Source organism: Botrytis byssoidea (genome assembly GCF_014898295.1).
Source record: "Botrytis byssoidea strain MUCL 94 chromosome Unknown BBYS_024, whole genome shotgun sequence".
In the NCBI taxonomy this organism is placed as follows: domain Eukaryota; kingdom Fungi; phylum Ascomycota; class Leotiomycetes; order Helotiales; family Sclerotiniaceae; genus Botrytis; species Botrytis byssoidea.
The window spans coordinates 450,809-472,834 of record NW_024065865.1 but is presented as its reverse complement, the minus strand read 5'-3'; the positions used below and the strand labels follow the sequence as shown (position 1 = coordinate 472,834).

Genomic DNA, 22,026 nt, shown 5'->3' with positions numbered 1-22,026 from the left:
CACGAGATTTAATTCTCAGTAATACACCGTGTTCACGATTTACTCGGTGAATTGGGTTGTTCTAAGTTAGAGATTCCAAAAATAAACTTCACATCGGTAGGTGGTGAAATACGCAATACCTGCGCCATTCGTTCATTTGATATTTTATTGATAAGTGCCGATTTTTCATATCCAATTGTTTTATGTTTCTTCTATCAGTTTGCTTTCTTGAAACGTTATTTAATTACAGTTAAACTCAATTAGCCAAGTTTCGGAAATTGAATTCATCAAATGAATTTGATAGGCGACATCAATTCTTAATTCCGCTTCTTTACCACAGACAGCAGCACGTTCGATTTAACTCATATATCCCCTCGCCCGTCTTCATTAGCAAAAGAGAATGAAAAAAATTCAATCCGCCAAGCTTTTCTTCCCGAGGGTAAAGATTTAAGGAGACAATTGACGCCCGCGAATCATGCTCGAGGCATTAACGACAATTTGGTGGCTTCTATGCTCATGTGATAGATAAATAAATTGAGGACAAGAGTTAGGGAATTCTTGGTGCAGCTAGAAATCTTGATTTGCTACAAAGTATTGAATGCGGCTTTGTGAGCAAAGACGATTCTCAATTGCTAGTCTGCCTTCAGCATTCATCCCAACCCGAGGAATCGCCTTGGTGATATGAGGAAACGCTAGTGAGCTTTAATGCACAATGCACAAATCGTAAAGATATCAGCAGTAATACAACTGTGGGATTTAGTTCACCTGATCAAGTGAAAGCTATACTTTCCAGATCTGCCCACGTTTAATGCAAGTCACTTCGCTGCACCGTCGACAGAAAATAAGCGAGAATCGTTCCGAGGGGAAGAAGCATTCGTGCACGTCAATACATTTCTACCCCTCATGTACATCGATCAAGTATCTCGTACGCATAAATTCAAAGTTAGAAAAACTGGGATATGGCGACATAGTGCACTTTGACATTCTTAGCGATGCGGAGAAAAGTTTCTTTCGTGTGTGATACGAGATCCCCGCACTTGCAAACTGCCATGTTTTCCTCGTCTTGTCTCATCTGTATGCCATTTTTTGGTATGTAATAAGCTTTATATAAGGTTGTGCTACAGATTTGTATCCCCGTGATGAGTATCCGTGGTGAAGTGGAAAACGCGGGGTTTTAGCATAGCAGTAAAGTATCGATGATATTGGACGATGGATGATATGATATTTTTCTATTGCAAATACATCAATTAGTATGAGGATACTTTGGAGTGCGGATTAGAGTTTTCATAAAGTAAAAAGTAATTCTTGGGACTGCTTTATGTATGGTCTTGTCTCACTTCACATTAACATCGAGAGTCTACAAACTCAAATTTGTTGTCTGAGATCTTTGCTCTACTGTTACGATAGATGAAACATTGTTGGATTGCGAAAAGATGCACATGTCAGAGGTACATGCATGTGATGCGGGATTTTTTGCATTGGTTTGCTACAGTTCTGTTTGGGTTTGGAATGATGATGAAGAAAAGAATGATTTGCTTGCTGAGAAAGCTCGTTAGAGATAAGCCAGTGTGGATGAGTCTGAACAGGCTCCCGGGTTAGGTATATTGAAGCCTATGAAGATTCAATGTACCTGCGGCTATATGTATCTTTCTATGAAAATCAATGAACGGAAATCGCAAAGAGAAAATGAGCCGGTCAAAAAATAGGGAGAATTCGGCAAAAGAAGGAAAAAGATACCAAATATTGGCTCCTGTCTATTACTTGAAATGATACCCCCAATTTAAGAAGTTTTGTTTTTGATGTCTTGCATATTAATCTATGATGGAATGGGGAATGTGAGGATGTAAGAAGAAAATGATTATTCACGGTTCATACACTGCTGGTGTGACTACTGGTTTAGAAGGAAGGAGTGAGATGATGAGATGTGAGATGAGAGATGAAATGATATGGTGTTTGACTATACCTAAGTATAGTAAGAATACTAGACAATCTAATCTTATATTGAGAAAGATCGAAACTTGGAAATTGATAGTAGTATTTCACCGGTGCGTGATTTGAACCGATTGTGAATGCTGTGATAGGAATGCAGAGCGCAACTTCAAAAGAAGGATACGAATATCCGGAGATAATCGAGAAAGAGAAGAGATGGGAATGGAAGGGAAGGGAAGAAATATAAGAATCGTTAATCTTTGTAGAATGAATTGTTCGTATACGTAAGTAAAGAAGTAACCGCAGATCTCAATTCCATAAGTATCAACTCTCCTTCTCGCTCAACCCCCTTCCACCAACCCCAATCAAATCATCAACTCCCCTCTAATGTCCCCCCGCCTTCCCCCTAAACCCCCACCTCATCTGATGCGCCACCATAATCCTGACTCCCAACTCCTCGGCCCACTCCCACACCAACCCGGGATTTTTCTGGAACCCCCTCGCTACAATCACCAAATCCAATTCCGTCCCCTCGCCCTCTCCCTCATCATTCACATCCATATCCACACCCCTCTCCCCACCCCTCCCACTTAACAACCCCTCTGCCTGCCTTCCACTCCCAATCATCCCCACCGATCCAACCAACATTCTCTCCCCCACCGCCCTCTTAATCTCCTTCGCAAACGGCGCCTGATACCCCAACCCCGCCGTAATCTTCTGCATCGGATGATTCGCCCCCGAAGAAACATCCATCAAATCCACCCCCCTATCCGCCAATATCCCCGCCAACCTTGCCGAATCCTTCACCGTCCAACTCTCCCCCTCAAAGCCCTCATAATCCAACCAATCCGTCGCGCTAATCCGCAAAAAAAGCGGCATTGCCTCGGGAATAATACTGCGCGTGAGTTCCACAATCTCAAGCGTGAGACGAATGCGATTTTCAAAACTTCCTCCATATACATCATTCCGCTTATTCGATACCGGAGACACAAATTCGTGAAGCAGATACCCATGCGCATTATGGATTTCGATAACATCAAATCCAGCTCTCAGTGCGCGTTTAACCGAAGCGGCCCATGCATCTTTAAATTCTTGGATATCTTCAAGTGTCATGGCCGAAGGCGTGCAATGGTGTTCGTCAAAGGGAAGAGCGCTGGGCCCTTTGACTTTGGTGGGCCATCCGCCTGCGTCCTCTGTTGCGACAGCGGCGCGATCGAGCCATGGGGCTGCCATGCTTGCTTTACGCCCTGCGTGGCTCAATTGAATTCCGATTAATTGGCCCTGGGAATGTGCGAATTGCACAGCTTCTTTTAGTTTGTCGCCTTGAGAGTCTAGCCATAATCCGCTGTCTTCAGGAGTGATTCTTCCTTCAGGTAAAACGGCGGTAGCTTCTACCATTGAGAGACCTGGGCCCCGGGAGATAATGCCGCCTAGGTGAGCCATGTGCCAGGGAGTAAAGTGGCCGTTGGAAGCGGAGTATTGACACATTGGAGAGAGCATGATACGATTTTGGAGAGTGAGAGAGCGGATATTGAGAGGGGTGAAGAGTTTGGGCGTTGAAGGGGTGGGATGAAGGGCTGTTCCTGAGGGAGGGCTTTGGAGAGGGGTGTAAAATGGGACCTAGATGATGTTAATAGTCTATTATTTTGAGAGTGCTTGGACGACGTACACCAGGTGCAGGTGTGTTAAGAAGACCTGGTCGTGGAGTACTGGTACCACACGGAACACCATGTTGGGGATGAGGTGTTGGTGTTGACATAGTTCTTTGCTGTTATTGTTGTAATTTGTAAGATTGTTATTGAAGACTGAACAGATTGAACTTTGTATGTTGGTTGCAAAACACTGAGAACTTTGTCGACCTTAAATATTCACCTCCATACAAAGAAGTATTTCTCCCCGCACCTACATGATACATCGTCGTATAACATCACGCCAATCTTCCATGCATGCTCTAGACTTTGATGAATAACAAACTCGCATTCTGTTTGAGGTCTCTTTTCGGCATCGTACAGCTCTAGTCTACCAAAATGCCTCCTAATGTACCCCTGTTATTTGTTGGATTTAATTCATCGTACCACAGCTGTAAACAATCGGGATTGATTGGAAATATTTCGTCCATTCCGGTATGTTGTATTGAGGGTTAGTAATCTTGCTGCAGTGACCAATACTTTTTGATGAAAGAAGAAAAGGCTGTTATGGAAATAGTAAATTGACTTGGCATCTTCCCGTGAGATGCCCGATACATTCCTGTGCTACCGAGCCGAGTATTGTCCGACATACACATTGAAAACGATCAGGACTCTACATTCCGAGCATTTGGGCACAATGTTTTCGGAAGATGAAATTGAGTTAACCAAAATATATTTTGATCTTTGATCGGAGCCATTCTCTTTTAGATTGTCACGGACAGCGGTGAGTAGAAAACTTGAGTAAAAACGCCATAGTATTAATTGTAAATTCCTTTGAGCACATACACCCCAGCAATCCATTACATGATGACTTCGTTGGAAACATCCTGTTTTTGTTAGTGAAAATACGGGAGTACCACAGAATGGAAAAACGTACTCTCTTCAACTCCTTGAATGGCAAACAGACACAGTTCTGCACACGAACTTCATCACCAACACCACACTCCTTACCCAAGATAGTAATACTTTGAACCTTGACACCATTCTTGATTATGCTGGTAGTATGGCTATTAGCTGGTGTAGGAGTTCCCTCAACACGAGCCCAAGCACCAACTCTACTGTTCCATCCAATAATTGAGTACAGAACACAAGCGTCATGCTTAATTTCAGCATCTTCCAAGACAATAGACTCCTTTACTCTGACACCAGGGCCAATAACAGCACGAGGACCGATTGACACATTAGGTCCAAGTTTGGCGGTTGGGTCGACATGTGCAGTTGGATGGATGAATACTGGTCCGAGGATATTGGCAGATGGTTTGGCCAATTCCTTAGAACCAGTTTGCGATGCCTTCTGGAGGTATAAGGCGTTAGCTGGAATAGCAGAGCCAGCGGTTTTGATTTGTCTCCAGAAATCCTTGGTCTCATAAACGAAAAATTGTTTGCTGTCGGCAAGATCACTCAGAATATCTTGTTCCAATCTAAGGACTTCATTCTTTTGTACATCTTCATCATCTTGGAAGAATGAGGACTCGAGGTTCTCGGAGGATGGGTAGGAAACGAGACGTGGACGATCGGTACGGCGCTTGATGGCAGTTCTGATGGAAGGGAAGATGCATTCGGTTGCGAAGAGATAAACACCGCAGTTGATCAAGTTCGAGATGTGCGATTCTGGCTTCTCAACATAATGAAGAACTCGGCGGGAGTGCGAATCGGAAACGATGCAACCAAAGTTGCTGGCAGCATCTTCACTGACACGGGTACCAAGAATGACAGCTTCAGCATCTCTATCTTCGAACAACTTAAGCATATCATTCAATGGGAATGAACAGCAGACATCTGCGTTAAGAACGAAGAAACGTTCTGGTCGCCCCTTGAGGATAGCATCTCTGAAATGGTATAGACCTCCGGCAGTTCCCAACGCTTGGTATTCTCTAAGGTAAACGATCTTAATTTGAGGGAATTCGTGTGCGGCATCCTTGATGAAATCGCGGAAAACGGATTCGTCGTAGTAACCGATCATGCATACTTCTTCGATGGAGGGGACTTTTGCGATGGCGGTGAGACAGTGCCAAACAATGGGATGACCAGCGACTTCGAAGAGTGGCTATAGGTAATGAGAATCAGCCAAATATCGAAAGAAAAGGATGTAATTGTATATATACCTTTGGAAGATCCAAGGACAATGGTCTAAAGCGGGTTCCTCTGGATGGTCCACCAACCTAGTAGCCTCAGCATCAGCCTTCTTCCTTGCGCATTTGCACACTTTCATGAATGTAGAATTACCAGAATAACAGCCTTTGTTGCTGCTTGAGCAGCACTACCTGGTCTTGCTCTCTGTGGGATTTGTAAGGACATTTCGAATGATTGAAGTGGTGAGGATATTTTTTTTATGGATGTTTTTCAATATAATTCTGCAAAATTAACATGAACGTGAACATGAACGTGAACATGAACACCTGGCATTGGCTCTAGAGCTGTGGAATTTCAATAGTATGGCTTGTTCCGTTGGAATTAGGGGCCTCAATGGTCCGTGCACGTGCACATCATACATAAATCATACACAAGTCATGTGAAGATAAGAGGATAAGCCAGCAGCCAGCGAGTACGCAGCTCGTGACTCCACTCTCTTTCCCCTCATTCGAGCGAGATATTTTCACTTCAGTCAGACTTCAAGTTTACGAATCATTATCACACCTCACTCACAACATTCTATGTTGAAACTCGATCATACAGCTACAGGAAAGAGAGCTTCCCGTTCGGTCAATGTGAGAAGTCGAGTCGAAGAAGCAAATTCAAGAATCCTAACTACCACAATCTATTTCATTGGATAGGCGCATCACATTAACATGGATCAAGACTCAACTACCCGTGACCGCGGGGTGGTTGGACTGAAGTCTGTCAATTTTGAGTCCAAACATCACTTAAATCTGCTTGAATCTCCCAAACTGGTAATGGCTTCTGGATCAAGGGCTATCCAAATGGTACAGCTGCATATCTGAAGTTCTATCAGATTATCTAGTGTTTGTAAAATAGATTTGGCCATTCTTTGCAATTTTTATAGATATCTATCAGTTTTGGCAGAGAGGGCCATACAAATCTGATAGTCGTCTGAAGTCCGCCAAAGTGATATCAAATAGAAACAAAAACAGTCTATAGAATTGAGGCTATTCAGTTTCTCTGATCGGCGATTCCCAAGCCTTTAATTTCGAATCCATCGTTCTCTCTCACATTTTTGTACCTCTCATTCGCTATATTCTTTTTGCCCTTCAGACCATATGCAAACACTCTACGCGGTCACGCTCGCGTATCTTGAGAATTAATTCCTTCTATTTCCCTTCCATCTTCAACATTCTCTCTAACTAAATTTTGTTCCTTGAATTACCTAGTAAGTCGGCGTTGACTTCTGCAAAGCTATTTGCAGTAATTTCGAACTTACTCGCCATCATTCTCTTTCTGTATACAATTCCAAGTTGCTGCCTTGCAACCATCCTCTCCCGCGATTCTCACTGCGTTCTGCTGGCTGATTCTGAGGTGGAATGATCTTAAATCTCATGGAACATTCTTTTACTTTTGGTTTGTAAGATTCCGTTTGATGCTTCTAGCTCTTACTTTTGCACGGTGTAGCATTCCAATTTTTGATCTTCACATGTATGAGATGCAGCATAGCACGATCTTGAAACTTTGTATGCCTCTGAGTTCATCGATCTATGCAGTCGCTGATACATAACTCGTGCAGGACAACACTAGCAAGATTCATATAATTCATCTTCACCATGGCTTACCGGGCTACGAGAAAGCAGAGAGAAAACCTCACTTCAACGAACAATCAATCATCCAGTCCTACTAGAACGAGAGTTTCGACAAGCCCTCACAGCACAACGATCTCGCCCACTCCTCGTACAATCAAACAAGAGCTCTCACGTAGACATACGCCTCATCAGACCTCTAAAGGCACCAGAGAATACCACCTGTCTTCAAATCCACATCATCAAATTGACACTGATCAGGGTCGCCGAGCTTCCCATTATAGCGGTGAATTATCATACCAAATCCTAACTTTGAGTCTGCACTAATCATATTTTCTCTACATAGATTCCCATCACCGATACCTTTCCGCCTACCAAGAACCTGGCACCCGTGACACAACTCCAAGCCTCGATGGTATGAAAGGTCTTCATTTGATAGGTATGAATCCTCAAATTTTGATTGACTCTCTCAGTCAATTGGGAAATTACGACGTTGAGCATGTTGTTGATCTTCCAAAGATTATCGTCATTGGAGATCAAAGTGCTGGCAAATCATCCCTCATTGGCCGATTATCAGAGATGTCCCTACCTACGAACAGTGGCTGCTGTACAAGATGTCCTGCCAACATCATAACTAAGCCAGCAGACACTTGGTCATGCACAATCTCACTTCGCCAAAAGTTCGGATATCGGAAACCAAAAAATCCAATCAAAGATAAAGAGGCCACGAAGAATAATCCATTCCCTCCTTGGTTCGAGCAAGAGCTTGTCACGAAAGAGTTCATCAGGATCACGGAGAAGTCAAAGCTAGAGAACGCGATGAAATGGGCTCAGATTGCTCTTCTAAATCACAACCAGGACTACGACCAGTTCATCCCAGGAAAAGGAGGACATTTTCTCAACAACAACACTACGACCGAGGCTGAAGTTACCCCGAATGTTGTAAAAGTCGAGATCTCTGGTCCAAATCTCCCTACACTATCTTTCTTCGACCTTCCCGGTATCATCGCTAATACTCCCAATGCTGATCAAAGATATCTCATCAAGGTCTTTGAAAACATTGCCAAGAAGTGAGTTGCTGCTCTTTCCTTAAATTAGTCTATCAAATATTTACCAGGTAGAACATTTCTAACGTTTTGCAGATACATACGAACTCCCAATACTCTGATCATCTTTGTTATGACCATGTCTGTAGAAGCAGTTTTATCCAAGGCGAAATCTCTCATTGAAGAAGAACATGCAACTGATCGTTGCATGGGCGTCTTAACGAAGCCGGATACACTTGTGGAGAAGGATGGGACTGGTGGTACCAGTGATTGGGAGAAAATTCTAAATGAAGAAGAGCACCGTTTAGGCCATGGATGGCGCGTCACCCGACAGCCTGGACCGGACTTCCGATCGAACGGTCTCGATTATCATGTTCAAGCATGTAAAAACGAGAAGTCTTTCTTCGATAACAATGCATTGTGGCAAGGCACATGGTCTAAATACCAAGACAAATGTGGGATCCCAAGGATACAAAGATTGCTATCTGAACTTCTTGCAGAATCAATCCGAAAAAGGTTTGTGACAAGCTGTGCTGTGCTTTGAATCCCTAAAACTGAGCTGATAATGTTTGTATAGCCTACCGGATATCAAGAAAAAGGTTCATAAGCGTAAAGCTGCCATCAAAAGTGAGTTGGATGGCCTGCCCGAATTGCCCAATCAAAATGTGCAACTTCATGTTTCCCGTCTTCTGCATAATTTCAGCCAGGAAGTCAAGAGAATGATGAATAGCGAGCAGAATACATCTGACATAACTTTTCATGGATCATGGACGAAACTTTCTCGCCAGTTCCATGAGCTGATACTGCACAACAAGCCACGAATCACCGTCTCAGACCCATCAGATGTACTGTTTTTTGAACAAATCGATCTAGATAACGATGATGGCGAAGCTAAGCTCGTGCCTGTACCTCATGGCATTAGGAAACGAAGCTACGATCAGATGGCTAGTGAAGGGACGTCAAACACATCCGATGAACCTCCTTCTACTACTTCAGTACTTAAATCTGAGACTCCAACTCGACAAAATTCTCGACTATTTGCTCACGCTCATCAAAAACCTTTCAAGAACACCATATTTGAACATCATTCACATTACGGCAGAGGCTTCACCACGATCGGCGAAATTCGCAGACAAATAGAGAATTACACCTATATGGGTCTGCCCGACATGGTTAATACACCGGTCTACAAACATTTCTGTCAAAATGCTGTTCGCAACTGGAAGGCGCCTGTTCAACAGCTGCTGCATGGTGTTATTGGTTTATTACGCACTGAAATTGAGAAATGTGTGGACAGAATCTTGGGTCCGTTCCGACAAACAGGTTTGTACAGGAAATCGATTGTACATATCCGAGAATGGATTGAGGAGTTATTGAAACAGCAGTCAGAGGCACTCGATGAAATATATGAGCTTGAAACCTACAATCCCTTTACCATGAATCAGGAAGATATACAGAAGATAAAGCGAGCCGAGAAAGCCGAACTTCAAAAAGTTCGTCACAGAGTCCGTGCCATTCGGTTTGTCGAAAAGGAGCTTCATATCAAACCCGCAAAATTAAAGACAAAGGAGATTGAAGGGGAAAAGGCGACTCTTCAGGAGACTATGAGGCTTGTGGATTTGGTCAAACCTGAGCAACTGGATAAGGATCCCTTTCAGAACGAAATCGATGTCGCAGCATATATCAGAGGATATTACTTTGTGGCAGGAAAAAGATTTATAGATAGTGTGTGTATCAGTATCAATAACCGTCTCTTTCGTCAGGTTACAGAAAAGATTGACAACCTCCTCGACTTCCGACTTGGTGTCAGTGACCCTAATACTGGTAAGCTATTCTTTTTACGCTTTTATAGTGAGAGATGCTAACGATAATTTCCAAAAAGGTGCTAAGACGTGTGGGGAGCTTATGGAAGAGAACACAGAAGTTGGTGCAAAACGTCGAAAGCTCAAAACTGAGCTTGAGGAGCTCAAAGCCTTTGAGATCGAATTCGAGAAGCTTGTCCGGGAGCAAGTCCAAGCTCGTGTCGAAGACGATATAGAGTCAAGTGCAACCGCTGCGATTGATGAAGAACCTCGCCGTTCGGAGAGTAGGGATTCCGAGCCAGCTGGAATACGTTACCAAAGCCCAGTTTCCGACTTGTTACAACGCCGTAACAGGTATAACAACACCAATGAGATGCGCGAAGCTGAGAAGAGAGGAGAGTATTATGTCAATGAAATGCCTGATATTTCTGAAGCTTGAGTGATGCAGAGCCTCTGATTTACTGAATCACATCACCAACTCGTCTTTGCTTTGCTGCAGCGACCTTCATCTGGCTACCTTCCCCAAAATATCATTTGCTTCCATTTTTGGATCCGGATTACGATCTGGCGCCGACCTACAATGACCAAGTACGACTTTTTTCGAGAATACTTCTTTCATTTTTCTTTGGAGCAATTATTCTGTTCACTGTAGATTCGAAATTCCCTTTGCTCTTCTCAAACGCGCAATCAGCCTCGATCCGCAATGCACCTTGCGATCTCCAGAACTTGCAGTCCTCTCGGTATGACGGACTCGATCGCTGTACTGGTCTCAATCGAAGCTCACGCACATTTACCACCACACCTGTCATTATCAACTACCAAAATTCGCTTCTTGCAATACACACGTTTTCTATTCCTCCTTTTGTATCAGTTTGTTTGAACTTATTTTTAACGATGTTCCCGCGAAGAGTGAAGAAAGTGAGGACAGTGGGTAGAGAAATTGCAGAATTCCATGTACTTGTTATTAAATGATGGACGGAAGGAATGGAGATGGAGATGGAGATGAAGGACAAATTGCAAAAATGAATGCACCTATTCTGGAGGGATCGAGGAGGTGAGTTGGAGGAATGGAATATAAATTGCGAGGTTAAATGTATCTCATTTTACATGTATCTGTCTTTAAGATTGGAAGAATGAAAAAAGATCAGATACACGCGAGTTAGAGAGATATAATGTGATATCTGCCTCTGCTTTATTGATTCATTCATCCATTCGTGCATTCATTGGTGATGAAATGACTTTCTTTTTTAAAGTTGAGATGGGTCTTCGTGATTGCCCATTAAGCTAATTACACATGTGGAATGGATGGGATGGATGAAATGAGATAGATTCTCCTTACAATTCGGTACCTACCTAAATGATGGTATGAGATTTCATCTCGCGCGTTTGATACCCAATCACTCCTGTCTACGCTATGCTTGTTGCTGTGGACTTGGTAGGGTGTGAATATGAGGTATTTCGATGTAATGTAACCTTGCTGACGTTTGCAATCCAATCCCCTCTCTTCTTATTCAACCCCATTCCTCTCTCCCTTCCTCAGTCATATAATATATACTATATACCGTATATCTTCCCATCTCCATCCACCACTTCCACCCCCGCCTCCCTTCACAATCCAAATTCCTAATTTCTAATCCGAAATCACCAAGCCTTCACATCTCTCTAACCATCAAGAGAGAGTAAATATGATTTTAGTATATCCCAAAATCCTCCTTTTCCACAGATATATCTATCGTACCCCCGTACCTGTAATTACATTTTCAAAGATATGATATCATATTACTTTACCACACAATCAGAAGCGAAAAACATCGTAGATGAAATAGGTAACGTGGTTTATCAGCATGTGGCCCATATCAGCATGTGGCCCACTTCATTTTGTATACAAAATTCGTCTGTATGTAACCATGCACTTTCTTTATTAGTCAATAGAATTTTTCAAAAATTTATTAACGTAGTTTATCAGTGCATGCACCATATCAGTGCGTGCACCACTTTTACCTCAATTTACACTCTTCAATTTCAATACACAATTTATTAATTATTTATTATATAATTAAATAATAAAAAAGGGAGAATATTCTTAGCTATCAAAGTTATTGAAAAAAACAAAAAACTCTTAATTCGAAAGATTACTAAACTATATAATATTACACATATAATATTTATTTAAAGAATAAATAAAACAACTCCTATAACTGAATTTTGATTACAGAATCTAAAATTTATTAAAATAAAAGAGTAAGTAATTATTTCATATATTCTTGATATAAATTCAAAAGGTTTTTTTTCTAAATTTAAAAAAATAAAAAATATAGTAAATCATATTTTCAAATCAAAAAAAGGAAAAGCTATTGAAAAGCTCTAGGCGTATTGATTTATAAAATAATATAAAAAATTAAAAATATATTTTAATTATATTTATAACTTTCAAAAAGCTTTTTACAAGAATCCTAAGCTTTTTAAAAAATAGTTTCAATTAATTACAAATATATAAATTGTGACGAACCCAACGAGCGTTTAGAGATCAACCTTAGAATTAAAAGCTACAGAATTAAAGAGAGTATGCTACAAGCTATATATACGATCGGCTTCGAGCTTAATACCGTATTAACCCAATCGAACACAATCATGTGTATATCATAATACTACCCCCCCCTTCTAAAGAGTTTGTCTTAAACTCACTTTAAACAAATAATTTAAGTATAAAATATAATTAATAATTATCCTCCTCCTCATTATTAATATTATCATTTTCTTTATTATTTTTATATAAAACATTTCGAAATATTAAGTGTATAATAACCAATTAGAAAGTGTTATAAGAAGCATTTATATCTTCCAAACGATCTTTAAAATATCGACTATTAATCACCTTACCTAGATCCTTATTATTATTGTTATTATAATCAAAGTTAGTAGGAATGATTACAGTTGTAATAGGCTCTTTTTAATTTCAAATATTTTAATATAAATTAAATAGGCAGATTTATATCTAATGAAAAGTATTTCTATATTGAACACATTTGTTTTACTTGTATAACAAAGTTCTTTCAGTAAAGAAAAACTTGGGTATATAAAGACAAAATAGAATTAGAATAGAATCGATTTAGGTCTTAAGAAAATTAAAGATACCAATAATATTAAGATTACTATTATCCATTAGATTATAGTTCTAAAAATAAAATGGATTCTGTAGTATGTGTGGAGTTCTAGATTTATTAGAATGAAATAATATAAGGAATCTATTTATTATTTGTATAGTTAGTTATTGTATAATCTAAATAAAATCGGGATAAGAATAGGGAAGAAAAAGCTATTGAAAAAGACGATTTCTAAAAATCATATTAAATTCATTACAGAAGGTTGAGATTTTATTCGAATTGAGCTAATTCTGTCCTTTGGCTTTATAAAGAGTTCTTTTGAATTTCACAATATAAATATATAAAAAATCAGTTTCTTATTTGAAATTGAATAATTTATTTTCGACCTTTTGAATTTTATTCGGATTATTGTAAACACATATGAATTGGTTCAGGATTATTATATAATTTAAGGGAACATTTTGATTAAAAGAAGAAAGTTGAGGTAGTACTATAGCTTGTATATAAGATTTGAGATTGAGATAAATATAGTAAAATTGAGCTATAGAATTATTAATTGTAATATTATCTACTTATAATTTTACCTAGATCGAAGATAATTATATATCAAATTTCTAAAAGCTATCACTGAACTTTTCGGGATTAGAAAAAAAGAGTTTCGATTGGGATAATATATACAGTATGGAAAAGTATTTAAGAATTAAAGAATATAAAAAAAAGATTTTATTATATTATTAGATTATTTTATTACAAAGTTTCTTAATTATATAAAAGATTTCAACCTTTATAGCTAAGAAATTAAGAATAAGAAAAGAGATAATATCTTTGATTAAAATCAAAAAGATTTATATATAAGCAAAAAAGCAAAAGTAGTATATCTAAATAGAAATAAGTGGAATATGTATAAAAGCTTTATTTATAAGTATATATAGATATTATTCTATTTCTTATTTGAAAGAGCTTTTAATAATATAACAAACCTAATGAGTATTTAGAGATCAATTTTAGAATTAAAAGCTACAAAATTAAAAAGAGTGTACTACAAGCTATATATGCGATCGACTTCGAGCTTAGTGCCGCACTAGCCCGATCGGACGCGATCACGTGTATATCGTGACATAAATGAAATATAATATTTTAGATAGAGATTTCTATAATTTTAATAAAATAGATTTTATAATAGAAATTATATATATAGTAATAATTATTATTAATATTGAGAAATGTGGTAGAAACAAATTAATATAATTAGGCAATCGAGAATGAACTATAATAATAATATATAGAAATAAAAAGAATAAAACTATTCCCCTATTTCTAATAATTTAAGAATAGATTTATCTTTTTAATTAATATATCAAAATCAATCTTTTTACAGATTGGGTTATTAAATCTATATCTAATGGATGAACAAATAATAAGATAGATTTAAAATAATTGAAATATTTTGATAAGTATATTAAAAATCAAAAAAAGAGTAAATATCGAATATTAATGCTGAATAAGTATAAAAGCTATAAATCAATACTATTTCAAAATTATTATAAAAAGAATAATATTAAATATATATATTTATCACCATATTCAAATTATTTAATTCAATTATTTAATATAGACTATTTTAATAATCTAAAATATTTATATAATAATTAAATTAATAAATTTATTAAGATATATATTAATTATATTTCAAAGATTGAATTCTTTATAGCTTTTAAAATTATATATAAAAAATCAATTATTTCTTAAAATATAAAATCAGGATTTCGAGGAATAGATTTAATTCTATTTAATTCTAAAATTATATTTTTAAAATTAGATATTCAAATTTGCGTATTTATTCCCTTCTTTTTCAATTTAGATTAATAAATTTTTCAAATCCTTTACAATTCAATTAAAGCTTTTTTTTAATTAATATTAATTAAATCTCAAATAACTTGTTATTAATCAAATTCACCTATATCTATATTTGAGATTATATTAATTTTAGCTAAAGATAACGTAGTTTAACACCGAGTGGCCCATATCACCGAATAGCCCACTTCAAAATAGACCAAAATAGGTCATTTTTGAATATTCCTATTTTAATAACTAATCATTATTTTTGCAAAACAAAAGAATATAAAATAATAATAAAAATTCAATTTTTTAGAAATCTATTTTTTTTATAAATATTTCTATTATATTCAATAAAAAATTGAAAATATCACGATTTTCGTTACAAAAAATCTATTTTAATAATAATTCTTATATTAATTCGAATTTTCGAAAAAAGATTAGATTTTTATAACACTTTTATAATTAAATTTTATATATTCAATTTTCAAAAAATTCTATTGATAAATAAAGAAAGTGCACGGTTACGCACAGACGAATTTTGTATGTATTTGAAGTGGGCCATTCGGTGATATGGGCCACTCGGTGTTAAACTACGTTATAGAATAATTAATTTATAAAAATATATTTTTGAATATAGAGATTTATATACTTCGAGTAGTGAATGAGATATTAAATAAATATTAATGTGTGAAAAAAATTTAATTATATTAAAGAGAAGTATTTATTAAACAAGAAGTTTTTAATATATTATTTTAGTAAGAGGTTAATATTTAAATTCAATGTAATAAGTATTAAAAAAAGAATAAATCTAATAGGAAAGCATTTTTTATTCGATATTATAATAAATATGGAAAGATAGGTTACAATATAAGAATTTATCAAAATAATATAATAGATTTTAGATTATTAGATTCTGAATAGTTTTAATCAATTAATTCAATTATTATTGAATAATATGGGTTTGAAAGTGTAAATTGAGGTAAAAGTGGTGCACGCACTGATATGGTGCACACACTGATAAACTACGTTATATAGAACCTTGTTTTTCAAATATTTCAAAAATCTAATTTTTTTTCAAAATTCTGATATTTATGAAAGTTATTAAAGAAAAAGAGATTTTGTAATACAAAATATAACAATTTCGAGCTATAATGAATTATTTAAAAAAGAAATCTAAACATTATAAATATTCTATTTTTATTATGATTTTTTGTGATTTTTCCTTTCAAAATAATAATTAGTTATTAAAATATAAATATTAAAAAAACCTCGATTTTAGTGCATTTTCGAAGTGGGCTATATGCTGATATGAGCCACATGCTAATAAACCACGTTAGTGAAATGAGCAAAATAATTTCGATTTAAAAAGCTACATACAGCAGATAGATACGGGTATATCATTAGACCCCTGACCTCTTACATTGTAAATTGCAAGAAAATTGAAAGAAATTCGCAACATCGTGTCTTCCGTGTTGGAAATCCTGTAGTAACATCCGGCAATACATTTATCCCCTTGTTTCCTCAAGTCATCTGTAATTCGCCTTTCCCGTAGCAACACACTGCGAGAATGCATGTATAAATTGACCACCCTTTTTGAACAACGTCCACATTTAAATCCTCCTCCCGTATGGAAAAGATTCGACATGAAGCGACATCAACCCATTTTCTTTCCGGTCGCAGCCTGAGAATAGATGTCCATGTGTCCGATATTCTTATAACTGCCCACCTTAGGCGCGGAGTCTTTCAGCGAAGCCAAACTACCTGGAACAGGTCTGGGAGGTTCATCATCGTCTTGCCAAGGAGTACGACAATAAACACAAGTGACAGGTCCGCCATGCTTACTAGCTTTCCATTGAGCAAAACAATCCTTGTGGAAATTTTGACCACAGGCTGCTTTACACCAGACGATCTCTTCGGTCGCAGGATCCATATCGAAAACACAGATGGGACACTCGCCTTCGATGGGTTTGCGTTTGCCATTGTAATTGCTCTCATCCTCGGGACTAGCAGTCGGGTCGTGTCCGTCTGGTGCACGGGTGACGGGTGCGTTGGCCCAGATGAGCTCCAGTTCATGGGATAAGAATGCTTGTTGGTAGCAAAGATGCATGGGCGCCTTATAAATGATTATCAAGGCATCTATAATCTTTTAGTTCATGTCTAGATGATAATTGGAGTGGGAAAATACTTACAGTTAATATGCTTGCATTTTTGGCCACGAATTCTCTGATTTTGGGTCAGTGTTGATTCATGCAGGAGAAAATGGTACCACTTACGGCATCCATACAGGTACAACTTGGAACACGTCCAATCTTGGTTTGATAAATATTACCGGTACTACCCGCAATATCGAAATCCTCATGATCTCTTCCATTCATCTCAGTAACTTTCTTCCTGTTCAACATGAACATACGCTCCTTTTTAATTCGCTTGACCTTATCTTTGAACTTGGCATCAGGCTCTGCAACAAATTCTCTCTCTCGTGTCTCTCCAGTACGAGTATCAACATTTTGATAGATGACGACATCAGATGCAAGTTGTCCTTCAATCACAACATCAGGGCTCTTTTCCTTCCTGGCTCTCTTTTTCTTCGGTGGTGCATCAGAAGTGGTCGAAGGACCAGCTTCAGCAGGGGGAGGTTGTGGGACAGGAGCTTCGGGTTCATTGGCCAATACTTCCTCATCAGATGCTTGAAGACGTGCTACCAAATCTGCTTTTTTGCCAGTCTTTGGGAGTTGACGACGCTCGAGTTCAGCTTTCAAGTGAGTGACAACATATTGACTCCAATCGATTGCTTCGACTTCTTCAACTTCTACCACAGGACGTTTGGCGCGAGGCATAATGAATTGATGAAAAAAATTTCTTGTAGGAAGTGTGTAATGTTAATTCAAAGGAGTGGTAGAGTAAGATGATGATTGATACAATTGTAGGATTGAGCGTGACAAGAATAGATATTTGTATGAGGAGTATTGAAAAGGAATCATTGAGATGTTTGAATTTCGAAAAAGAATCATTCAGCTACTTATACTTTTTGAGAAAGGAATTCTCATTGAAACATGAAAAACATGAAGTCTGTGATGAATCCTCGTTTGTTATATGTCCAGGTGAAATGTTTAATGAGAGAGACGTGTGAGATGTGGCAATGGAGGAGGTAGCCTGAAATACCCCACTTTTATCCAGGCAGAAGTCAGGGTTTAACACAAATTGGGCAGGAAACCTCGTGATCTGGTAGACTAATGGATGACTAAGCTGGGGTTGATCTTAAACTGTACTCCAGTCAACCTGGAGTGAAGCTTGGAAATCAAAAGCGTCACTGAAATTAGACTAGTTCAGGTGAAGATTTCTACCGCTTTGTTTCTTCTCTATCTCTTGTTTTATCGAGAGATTCGAACGAAAATTGGATTCGAAATAGTCTTAAGCAATGTAACAGGACGAAACATTAGAGCCATTTCTTGTCAAATTCCTTTCTGTAGATCCTGTCTACCACTACCACCACATCATCTCTCCTTCTTGGCCAAGATTTTTACTCTGGGAAGGTATTCCAATTGAATAAAAATGGTTTATGAAGTCAGCCAATATATCTGCCTTTCAGGGAGGTGGGAGGATGTAAAATCACACAAATAACATCACACAGTGATGCGCACCATACAGTGCGTGTGTATATCCAGGCTTGGGACAAGAAGCCCAACGAATGCTCAAGTGAGCCGATTCTAATTAGATTTGTTTTATTTGGATTTCATGCATCAGAGTCATTGAGGAACTTCTCTTTGGCAACCATCGTCTCTATTTCAAGCTCTCCACCCGTCGACTTTCCCGAAGCTTTTCTCAAAGGGAGAGCTAAAAGACGTCACGAAAGCAAGGGTTCACCAATTAAGCCAGCTGCGCAGGTACATGATTCAAGTGCTATCACCATCAACGCTCAGTATTGGATCGAACAGGCGAGACTTGCCACCGAACAGAAAATTATCGTTGTTGTATACCTTTTCATTATTCATCGTGTTGCTATATGCGGCGTCCATGCGCGTGAAATATGGTTGAAATGGTTCTATCAAACAGGTACAACAGGTACCGAGAATTAGCAAATCTATGCATCGCATGAGCCTTTCACTGAAGGGTTTAGGGCCATTTTCAATATTCTACATCTATCATGAAAGTGGGAAAAGAAAGTACGAACAAGGCCTACCAGCGGACTTTGAAATAAATCGAACTTTTAATGTTCCATTAATTATACCTGAACGCCTGATCTGAGTTACATTGGACGACGAAAGTCTTCGTGCTGCTGGGTTTGAGGGGAAACGTGATAAGACCACCGACAGACACACTCCCTTGGAAATACACATTGTTGACACACCTCTCTCAACACTAAAAGGCTAAATGATTCCTGCCAGTCGTATCACTTTTAACGCCATCATCGATTTCCTGTGGTAAGACTCAAAATAGGCAAGCGATAGAAAAAACCAGCATTCGGCATACGAAACAAGCCCACCCTTTAATTGATTATGATATTATATAACGCGAACACAATTCGCTACAGATTAATCGTCAACAACCTAGATCAAAGTTACCGATAAACCCAAAGTCGAAGGTGCGACGTCTGTTCTATACAATTTCTTGGTGCAGATTTAGTCAAGTAAATAGGGTTTCCGACGATTCAGTATTTAGGGAGAAGACGTAAGTGTAGGATTCCTAATGCGTGAATGAAATTCATGTAAGACATGCAGAGTCCGTTTACGAAGCTAGAGAATGTGAGGTTTTTGGGGCGGGGAAGAAGAGAAGGGGACATCGCGGAGGGGCTAAAGAAACCGAAGGGTGACAGAAAAAGCACTCAGGGGGTGGCGAGGGATGTGAGGTTGATTGTAGGGAGGAAACTAGGCAAGCTTTTGATCACGGTATGAGTGCTAGTAGTTTTCCTTTGGATGGGAAGTCTACCATGGTTGAGCATCATGGAATTTGACGATTATAAAAGGATGGAATTGGTGTTTGAGATCCACAAAGATCAAATATGTATGGAAGTCGATAATGCAAGCTCGTATTCAACTTACTATTACTGCATTGTTTGTCTTGTATAATAAATAAGAACCTGGATAGTCTAGAAGAGTTAACTAATAAACAATCACATCCAAAATTCTACCCTATGTGACTGAAAACCCCGCACTTTCCCTTCTCCTATCACCAGGAATAAATATTGTTCACTGATCTGGCTCAGATCGAGTGTGCTTGAGTTTTTGATTTTCCCTTGAGATGTCTTGTGTATCATTGATGAATGGATTTCTTTGGTAGTGTTGAAGATGATATCTGAAAGTATTGAGATCGTTTAGAATGATATCTAAATTACCCCCTCGGGCCGATGTTAATCCGAGCTCCAACCAGCATCTTCCCGTGACTATCTAATCCACTATTTCATGATTGGTGAAAACACGAACTTGTCACCAAAGCAACTTGATCTTTTGATAGATTCGCGTCTCCTTCACACTTCTAATTATTCCACAGTTCTTTCAATCCTCACCACGTTCAAGGAGCTGCGCATCCATTTCCAACTATTATAAGTGAAGTTCGTCTTCTATTTCGATTTTTTTATATTTCAATCGAGTTTCGAAAGTGTCAGAAAACGATCACAACCTATTTTGCGCATATTTGAAGCTTAGTCGCAATAATGCCTCCTCGTAAGTCGCACAAATCACATCGCATCACAGAGTCTTGGAAATACAGTCTAGCTGGGTTTACATGAATTATATCTTTCGATTTGTTTTAATTGTGTGGTCTGCGCTCACCTTCTACAGAAATCAGCGATGACGAGCGTTCGGTTTCCGATGCTAGTGAACAAGAATTTGAAAAACCAGTAAAGGGAAAGGGCAAGAAAGAAGAGTCAGAGCCTGCAGAGGAGTTAAAGGTTGAGTCGGATGAAGAAGGCGATGAGGAGCAAGCAGAAGATGAGTATGCGACGGTTATACTTGCAATGTTGACGTTCAGTTACTAACCCACTGGCAGATATGTCGTTGAAAAGATTCTGAAGCATTCTTTTGACGAGGAAGTCGGTGAACCCATTTTTCAATGCTATGATGGAGATTTCTAACACTTGTGAAGGGCGTATTGAGGTTCCAGGTTAAGTGGGAAGGTTATGAAAAGAAGTCAGATATGACGTGGGAGCCGGAAGAGAATTTGTAAGTTTCACTTAATCCTTCTACCATTACTTGACTGATATTGAATCTCTAAGGGAAACTGCGCAAGACATTCTGAACGCATACCTCGAGACTGTAGGTGGTAAAGAACAACTCATCGAACAATACAATGAGAAGAGAGCAGAGGCAGCTGAAGCAGCGGAAAAGAAGCAATCAAAGAAGCGTGGTCGCCCAAGTACTGGTGTTAGTACTCCTCAATCCAACGGGAAGAGGTCAAGAAAGAATGGTCACCCCGCCTCTTCGACACCACCTGCATCCCGAGAAGCAACTTCATTCAAACCACCAACAGGAAGTTGGGAGGATGATGTTGTCACAATTGAAGCTATGGAAGGACCTAATGCGGAAGTTATTGTATACTTGACATGGAAGGGTGGAGCCAAGTCACAACACCCATTACACCAAGTTTACAAACGTTGCCCACAGAAGGTAGAGTCCAAAGATATGTAATTGATTGTCTCCAGCTAACACGAAAAACAGATGCTCAGTTTCTATGAAAGACATTTGTGCGACCCCTTCACATGACCCCTCTCACATACCAAGCTAACGTAATCATAGGGTTTTCAAAAAGACTGAAGAAGAATCATAAATGAGCCATCTCACATTTATGAACGAGCAAAGAAACAGGTTCTCGCAAATTCTACATCTCCCAGCCGATCAAACTGATCATTTATCTCTGGATTCGTGTGCAATCTCCACGCAACCAGCCCACCCGCAAAATTTCCGTATCCCCGAAGCATTCTCTTTCAGAGAAACTCCGATGAAACAGAGACCACG

At 38.4% G+C, this 22,026-nt stretch overlaps 6 protein-coding genes across 6 annotated transcripts; 3 read left to right on the top strand and 3 right to left on the bottom strand.

Annotated features, from left to right (window-relative positions):
• Positions 1–2,292: 2,292 nt before the first annotated feature.
• Positions 2,293–3,786, bottom strand: EAE97_009914 (uncharacterized protein; the record flags this gene model as incomplete). Its single annotated transcript, XM_038880429.1, has 2 exons — positions 3,578–3,786; positions 2,293–3,528 (listed from the first exon to the last, which is right to left on the bottom strand). Exons 1-2 carry the CDS (start codon positions 3,665–3,667, stop codon positions 2,293–2,295), a joined length of 1,326 nt encoding a protein of 441 aa, XP_038728796.1. The 5' UTR covers positions 3,668–3,786.
• Positions 3,787–4,396: 610 nt separating this feature from the next.
• EAE97_009913 (uncharacterized protein) lies at positions 4,397–5,894 on the bottom strand (the record flags this gene model as incomplete). The annotated part of the gene is made up of 4 exons (XM_038880428.1): positions 4,397–4,423; positions 4,474–5,643; positions 5,702–5,758; positions 5,823–5,894. The coding sequence occupies 4 exons, from the start codon at positions 5,892–5,894 to the stop codon at positions 4,397–4,399; spliced, it is 1,326 nt and encodes a 441-aa protein (XP_038728795.1).
• A 341-nt stretch (positions 5,895–6,235) lies between these two features.
• Positions 6,236–11,309, top strand: EAE97_009912 (uncharacterized protein). Its single transcript, XM_038880427.1, has 6 exons — positions 6,236–7,112; positions 7,276–7,571; positions 7,632–8,355; positions 8,428–8,847; positions 8,909–10,155; positions 10,214–11,309. The coding sequence occupies exons 2-6, from the start codon at positions 7,313–7,315 to the stop codon at positions 10,570–10,572; spliced, it is 3,009 nt and encodes a 1,002-aa protein (XP_038728794.1). The 5' UTR covers positions 6,236–7,112; positions 7,276–7,312; the 3' UTR covers positions 10,573–11,309.
• A 5,421-nt stretch (positions 11,310–16,730) lies between these two features.
• Positions 16,731–17,913, bottom strand: EAE97_009911 (uncharacterized protein; the record flags this gene model as incomplete). Its single annotated transcript, XM_038880426.1, has 3 exons — positions 16,731–17,212; positions 17,266–17,299; positions 17,350–17,913. 3 exons carry the CDS (start codon positions 17,911–17,913, stop codon positions 16,731–16,733), a joined length of 1,080 nt encoding a protein of 359 aa, XP_038728793.1.
• A 715-nt stretch (positions 17,914–18,628) lies between these two features.
• Positions 18,629–19,152, top strand: EAE97_009910 (uncharacterized protein; the record flags this gene model as incomplete). Its single annotated transcript, XM_038880425.1, has 2 exons — positions 18,629–18,669; positions 18,708–19,152. The coding sequence occupies 2 exons, from the start codon at positions 18,629–18,631 to the stop codon at positions 19,150–19,152; spliced, it is 486 nt and encodes a 161-aa protein (XP_038728792.1).
• A 1,574-nt stretch (positions 19,153–20,726) lies between these two features.
• Positions 20,727–21,838, top strand: EAE97_009909 (uncharacterized protein; the record flags this gene model as incomplete). Its single annotated transcript, XM_038880424.1, has 7 exons — positions 20,727–20,736; positions 20,854–21,007; positions 21,062–21,104; positions 21,158–21,234; positions 21,288–21,678; positions 21,730–21,755; positions 21,808–21,838. The coding sequence occupies 7 exons, from the start codon at positions 20,727–20,729 to the stop codon at positions 21,836–21,838; spliced, it is 732 nt and encodes a 243-aa protein (XP_038728791.1).
• Between the last annotated feature and the right edge of the window lie 188 nt (positions 21,839–22,026).

Coding starts and splice junctions, on each gene's coding strand:
- EAE97_009912 (XM_038880427.1), top strand. CDS start 7,313: ATGGCTTACCGGGCTACGAGAAAGCAGAGAGAAAACCTCACTTCAACG. Junction 7,572..7,631: donor CCGAGCTTCCCATTATAGCG/GTGAATTATCAT, acceptor TTCTCTACATAG/ATTCCCATCACCGATACCTT. Junction 10,156..10,213: donor TGTCAGTGACCCTAATACTG/GTAAGCTATTCT, acceptor ATTTCCAAAAAG/GTGCTAAGACGTGTGGGGAG.